We start from the raw sequence: 6,939 nt of genomic DNA on the forward strand, positions 1-6,939 counted from the left end.
ATGAGAACCCATTTGTTAGTCTCCCTCCAACTATCTGCTACTGTATATTATAAAATATGTACACGTATATTATCACTTACGGCATCACATCTGGATGATCACCAATAAGTTTGCTCATTGCAACACAGAGTCTCTCATGAAGATCATGGTTGATCTGGCCACAAGATTTAATTGTTTCTGCATTTCTCTCCAATAAATCCAATAAGATTGGACGAAGCTGACGACCAATCAGAAGTGTGCATTCTTTATCTAGCAATAACTGTGCTAAGGCAGTGAGAATGCCCTGACGGTCCTGATGACTCCAGATCTGAAAAGGAAGAGACAGCAAATTAAAGCCAGGATGCTCCCCTATCCCTAATTACGTTGAATCATCATTAGTACAGAGGACAAATATGGTGCCAGCTGCCTAAAGGAGTTACAAGCATACATATATAAACTAAGACAAAAAAGTGTCAGGAAAAATGCAGAGACGGTTAGAGAGAGAGATTGAATACTGGTATTTCTATCTGCCAAAAGATTCTCAAATGTTTTTGAAAGAGTCCTTTATCAAAAACAAAATTAGCAAAATTAGCAGCCAGCAGGTAAGAAGAGAGTTATTCTTTAACCAGAATAATTGGTTAAAGTAAATATAGAAGATAAATACTGTACATGGACAGCTCTTTCGCTACAGGAATATAGAGAATTACTTTACAACTGACATTTCTAAGTTAAGTATATTTCAAATTCACTATTCCTATCATACACTGTACTGTAGTAATGGTAACAAATGTGGCTAACTTAAAAAAAAAAAAAGATCAGGCAAATGTAAGAAAAATACCATGAACTTAACAGCTAACAGCTAACTAACAGATGTTAGTTCTAGAATCAACAAAAAATATATCTATAATCCCATACATTATTTCTAAGATAATCTTTGTTTCCAGGTGCAATTCAAGGTGCTGATTGTTACTTATAAAACCCTACACAGCATATGGCCTGGTTAACTGCCTGTTTCTCTTGATTCTCCACTTTGGAGAATTGGCACTCTCCAAGTTCCTTCAATTAAATAATGTCATATGTTGGGATACCGGAAGCATGTCTTCCCTGTAGTATCATCCACTCTCTAAAAAAATATTCCCAATGAGCTCCAGATGGCCCCCTCTCTATTATTGTTCAGAAAAGAGGTAAAAATCTGGCTCTTTGCCCAGATCTTTGGCAAAGGAGAGTAAGACCCTTCTCTTCATTCCATCTGGACTGTTGTGTTTGCCATCTTCTATTGTTTGATTGTTATGAGCTATTCAGAATCACTGGGAGTCAGCAACATACAAATAGGTTGTTGCACAGTCAGTGACATGCTTAGACTGCATTTGATATTTGTATCAACCTATCAAGTCTACCCTGACCTGGGGGAGGCAAATGCTGTTTGGTGGAGTTAAAGATATCACAGGATGTAAGCTTTCGGGATTGCATCCAAGGCAATCTAAATTCAAATCTAAAATTTATTTTAGAAGTGGATTAATACATTATTATGTGTAAGGTCTTAATACTTAATTTTAAGTCATAGCTTAATTTAAGTTTTATTATTACTGTTTTTTTAGAGTGTTCTTGAGAAAGAAGTGTAATGGTTAAGGAATCAGGCTAGAAATTATGATTAGTTCTAGTCCTGTCTTAGGCCCAAAATCTGGTGAGCAACCATGTGCCAGTCATTGATCATGATTTATATAACAAAACTATGGATCAGCACATGTGAATGAGGAAAAGCAAAAACGAATGCCCAACATTGGAGGGTTTTTAGCAACAAAAGGATATCACTGCTGTTCAAAAATGTACCATGGCCGTATGCTAAAGAACTGAACATTTTTTCTCAAAGCCCTAATAAATAATCTTGTGATTCCTGAAAGAATCCCCTACAGCCGGAGCTGGGGTGGGCATGGCCTTCGTATTATGCCACAGGCCGGCAGTTTGACACCCCTGCCCTAGAGCAGGGCTTTTCAATTGGTGGTATGTGTACCATTTGTGATACGTTAACGAGTGGCAGGGGATATGCAGCCTTGCCTAGCCAAGTGTAGTGGGAAAGGGAAAGAGCCAGAGCAGGCAAGGACTTACTGTGAGAGAGTCCTCCGGAGCTGCAGAGTGGCTGGGGCAAGGCAAAGATCCTAGGCTCACCCTCTCCCATGAGAAAGGAAGAGGAAGGGAGTGGAGACAGGAGAGGCTATAAAAGGAGGCAGTTTGGGCGGGAGGGGGAGAGGATAAAAAAGCAGCAGGCTGGCCATGAGCGGATCTACAACTCTGTGGCAACCACTTGTGCTGGCAACAGCAAACAGGCAAGAAATGCAGTGGGGGAGGGGTCGCCCTCCAAGAGGAATGAAAAAAGGCAGCAATGGCTGGAGGTGAGGCACGAGGGAGATGGAGAGTGGAAGGATTCTTATGTGCTTTTATGACTTTGAAGTTCTGGGATTTGTGCAATGTGGGCTTTGTGTTCTTAAGGAGTGTTTGGCAATTTCTGTTTGGCTGATGTCTCGTGTTAGCTTTTATTGCTCTGCTATTGTTAGCTGTAAGTTTTTCTGCAAGGGATTTTGAAGTATTTTTCTCCCGAATGGATTTTGCCTGTAGCATTCCTTTACTTATAAATGGAGCCATTTGGGGAGGCTGCCTAAGCCAGCAGCCAATACTTACATTTTTTCTTCCTTAAGTGCCTGCACTCCTTAACATTCGTTTCTAGCCAGTAGCTAATTCTTAAAGGGGAATGTGCCTTTTTAAGCTAGTTCACTCAGCAGTTTGTCTTTTCTGTCTCTGGAGGCTTTTCCTTGTTTGATGAATATATGGAAGAGAGAAAATATGGGGGGGGGGTTCAAATTCTTCCTTCAGAAGGAGGTGGGCATGAGAAAGAGGGAGGGATGGAAGTCCCGCCTTAGCTCTTGGCCACAAGCAGCCCTGCCATTGACTTTGCTTGTCAAAAGGTTGCAAAAGGGGATCACATTACCCTGGGACACTGTGACCATCATAAATATGAATCAGTTGCCAGGCATCCAAATATAAATCACATGACCCTGGGCATGCTGCAATGGTCATAAGTGAGAAAAATGGTCATAAGTCATTTCAGTGCAATTGCAACTTTGAACAGATTTTTTTTTTTTTGGTCATCAAGTTTTTGACACCTTGCTAGGTAGTACTCGAATATTTCCATATCCTAAAAGTGGTACAATCGGTGAAAAGGTTGAAAAGCCCTGCCCTAGAGTTTATAAAAAATGTTAAATCTTTCCTTCGGAGGAATGTGGAGAGGGAAGGAAATTCATCCTTTTATATAAATGCCTTCTCCCATCCCCCAAATCCAAGTCTCAAAGATACCAGAGATGTAAAATTGGTGTCCTTTGAGAAGCTGTTGATCTGCTCCCAAAATATCAGCATGTTTGAGGGAGAGAAATACTTTTTTTCATTACCATCCTGCCAGCAAGAGTCCAGTATTTGACATACTTTCATGTCAATCCAATGAGGTTACTTGCTCATTCTTACTACCATAGACAGTTAGCCTAGGGTTGTTACTGATGTTAATCAATTATTCTTCACACTGTATTAAACTCTACTGCTGAATATATACTGTAGAGCTAGCACATCACAGACAGGCAGCAATGGTCCATTCATGACCTGTGCATACTGTCTCAGAAATTCTGGAAGCTGAGATCCACAGGTCGTAAAGGGGTCCTAGTTGCCCACCCCTGGCGTAGACTATATGCTAAATTGCCCTCATTTTAGATATACTACAATAGTCATACTAGCTAGCCCAATCTCTCCTGGAAACTATGTGAAAATGAAAAAGAACAGTATTTTGGAAGATGCTCTCCCCTCCTACCCTGTAAGGAAAAGTTATTTTTCACGACATTGCTGAAAATTCACACATGAACATTTCACATTCTTCTTCTCCTGCCTCAAATCAATGGTCGTCAGGCCTATGACTTAAGGGCAACGAGAAGAATACCAGCCTCGTTCTGACCCCAGTAAGACCGAGAAATCTTCCAAGCATCAAGAGCCAAAGTTCTCGGGGCTGAAGAAGACACAAGCGGAAGCGGGCGAAAGGGTAACACACTAGCCTCGTTTTAATCTATCGCCGGAGGTCAGAAAGTTTTCCAAAATGCACCGCATTTCTCTTGGAGGTGACCAGGCGGACAAACGGAGGAGGCTGGCCAATGCTGTTCTTTGCCGTTGCGAGACGAGTGGAAGCGATTCTCCCGCATCCTCGCTTCTTCCCTCCCCCGCTCCCCGACCTCCTCTTCAGACAAAGAAGGTGAGACCCAGCTCGCCCTCTCTCCTCCTTTGCTTCCAGCCAGGCCGATCCCTTTCTCGAAGGCCGGGGCGGAGAAGAGCGACGGTCACCCCAGCCAAGATTACCGCGCTCCCTTTCTCCTGTGCAGGTCCCCGCCTTTCTCTCCCCCCCGTCCCGGTGGCCTAGGGCGGAGAGGGCGCCGCTGCCATTGTGGATCTCTCCCACCTGTTTGGCCAGGAACCTGCTGAGCTCGCCGCTGCTCCTCTCGTTCCTCTGTGCTATTAGTTGCAACGGTCCCGCTAGACTGAATTGCAAATGCTCCATCTTTAGGCGCCCGCGGGAATCCCTTCGCCTGGAGGGCCCCTTTCCCCGGGGAAGGGAAAGGAGGTGTGGACGCCAACCTGGCCAGAAACCACTCTCGCCACCCACTGTTAGAAGCGCGACACGTGGGAAGAGTGAGTTTCGTTTTCCCCCGGAATTCCTACGTCATCTTCCAGCGACACAAGCCCCCACTGGAGCTTTCTCCGTGTTGCCTTCTGACCGCTCCTCCCCTTGGTGGACTCCAAAACAAAACCTTGCGCGTTCCAGTTATGCTTTGCGACATCTCTCCATAAACACAAAAGTTAATTACTATTATTATTACGACGCAATTATAATATCTGTATACTTGAGTTGCTGGGATTTGTTTTCTACCCTGAGTTTTGCAGCCCGAATCGGTCCAATATGTATTTTCGTTACTGCTTTTTCATAACTATTTCTCAAAAGCGGTCTTAATGAATTTTCCAGAGGAACATAAAGATTATGCTGTGGTCATAACCATTGTCATATGAAAGTAGTTACGTTGAAATCAATGGGAAATTCTGAGGAAATACTAAATTTGCGATGTTCAGTAAGGATGCGCCTATTTCCACTCCGTATCCACAATACATTCGAATACACCTGCACAGAATTCCAACAGATTTCTAAATCCTGTAATCCTTTATTTAGAAGTAAGTTCCGTTTAATTAACCGAAGACTTCTAGAACTGCAGTTCGATATATTTGCCTTCTATAAGTCAGAAACTTGTTTTTTGTCAGCATTTTCTTGTTAGAGGAGTTGAAAAGGTTGCCAGAAAATTGCCTATGATCATTGTAATAGTTTTAGATAAAGGCTTAAAATTTAGCAAAGATCAAGCAGTTTCATATACTGTTAGTGCATAATGATCTATAAAATAGCCAACTGCATTTTGGCATTTCATGTGGCATAACTTGAACTCACAACCAACACAAGACAGTCTTTGCCACACCCAGCAGCTTTTGAATGCCCATTATTGTATATCAATGTCCTACATTTTATTTGTTGTTACTTTACTATTTACTATTCTAGCTTCCTCACTCAAGCACTTACATCCCTTGGGCTGCAATGCAAGTCACCTGTGAGTTGGGCAGCCATGTAAATTTAATAAATACTAAATAAAGATATGGAAATCTTTAAGAACATTATTAAAATAGTTCTGTTGAACTGATACTCTTTAAATTTTATTCTCTAATACTTGCAAAAACTCCTGAATAAGCTGATTCTGAAAATTATTAACCAATAGTTATAAGAGTACATGAACTTGAAGTCCAGTATAGAATATAGTGTAGTTTGACCCTTCAAAGCATCAAACAAGCTACAGCACTCTAAATACTGAACTCTAAAGCACTGTCTATAGCAGGGCTTTTCAACCAGTGGTACGGGTACCACCTGTGGTACATTGGCACCTGGTAGGTGGTACGTGACCATCCTAGAAAGTGATAACGGGGGGAGGGGAATGAGCTGAACTGGTGGTAGCACCGCACAAGCCCGAGTGAGAGATGGCTGGAGCTGCAGGTGCTGATCCTGATGCTTCTGCTGAGCCCAGAAGAAGTACCGATCAGCTGGAATGTACAGCATCTCCAGGGTCTTGTGATTTACATTCAGATGCTTGGCAACTGATTCATATTTATGACGGTCACAATGTCCCAGGGTCATGTGAAGTGACCAAAACCTGCTGCAACCATCCAGCAGATGGGGGGGGGGAATAAAAACCAAACACCGCCCACCCCACCCCCGCTGCCAATCCTCAACAGAAATGCTCACAACAGTGAAAATCTTGGACAGGAGGAAGAGCGCCGTTGGTGGCTTGGGGGCACTTTTTTCAGTGCCATTGTAACTTCGAACAGTCACTAAGCAAACTGTTGTAAGTTGAGGACTACTTGTACTGTATCACTTCCCCCCCCTTTTTTTGGCCATCAAGTTTTTGACATCTTGCTAGGTGACTGGTGGTACTCGAATGTTGCCATATCCTAAAAGTGGTACAATGGGTGAAAAGGTTGAAAAGCCCTGGTCTATAGATCATAATGGCAAATAAAATCAAATAACAACATATTCAATGGAGCATATAAATCAGACTGGGCCATAAAAAAGTGCTGTAAAAATTGTAGTCTGTATCCTTCACAAGAGACTTTGTTCTTTTGCTACAGAATACATAGGTGCCTAATTTAAAACTATGGTATGAAATTTAAAGTTACTCACATAGCATTATTATATTGCCAACATTACACAGATAGTACATTTTAAACATTACATTCAGTGACTGATGTTTGTGATTCCTTAATAATCTCAGTGTCTATTACAGTTTGGCAGCACACAATATTAATATCTATTGCTTTGGAAATATGGCTTACAAACACTGTCTT

General features: G+C 42.1%; 1 protein-coding gene across 3 annotated transcripts in view; it reads right to left on the reverse strand.

Annotated features, from left to right (window-relative positions):
- Positions 1-4,708, reverse strand: part of MDN1 (midasin AAA ATPase 1) — a 128,832-nt gene extending 124,124 nt beyond the window's left edge. For all 3 annotated transcript variants that reach the window (XM_039343129.1, XM_039343130.1, XM_039343128.1), the window contains exons 1-2: positions 4,466-4,708; positions 81-307 (exon numbers count right to left, since the gene is read on the reverse strand). In XM_039343129.1, coding sequence (XP_039199063.1) covers positions 81-307; positions 4,466-4,564 — 326 coding nt within the window. In that variant the 5' untranslated portion in view covers positions 4,565-4,708. The remainder of the gene's footprint in view (positions 1-80; positions 308-4,465) is intronic.
- Between the last annotated feature and the right edge of the window lie 2,231 nt (positions 4,709-6,939).

Source organism: Crotalus tigris, unplaced genomic scaffold (genome assembly GCF_016545835.1).
Source record: "Crotalus tigris isolate CLP2741 ecotype Arizona unplaced genomic scaffold, ASM1654583v1 scf7180000017833.3397121, whole genome shotgun sequence".
Lineage (NCBI taxonomy): Eukaryota > Metazoa > Chordata > Lepidosauria > Squamata > Viperidae > Crotalus > Crotalus tigris.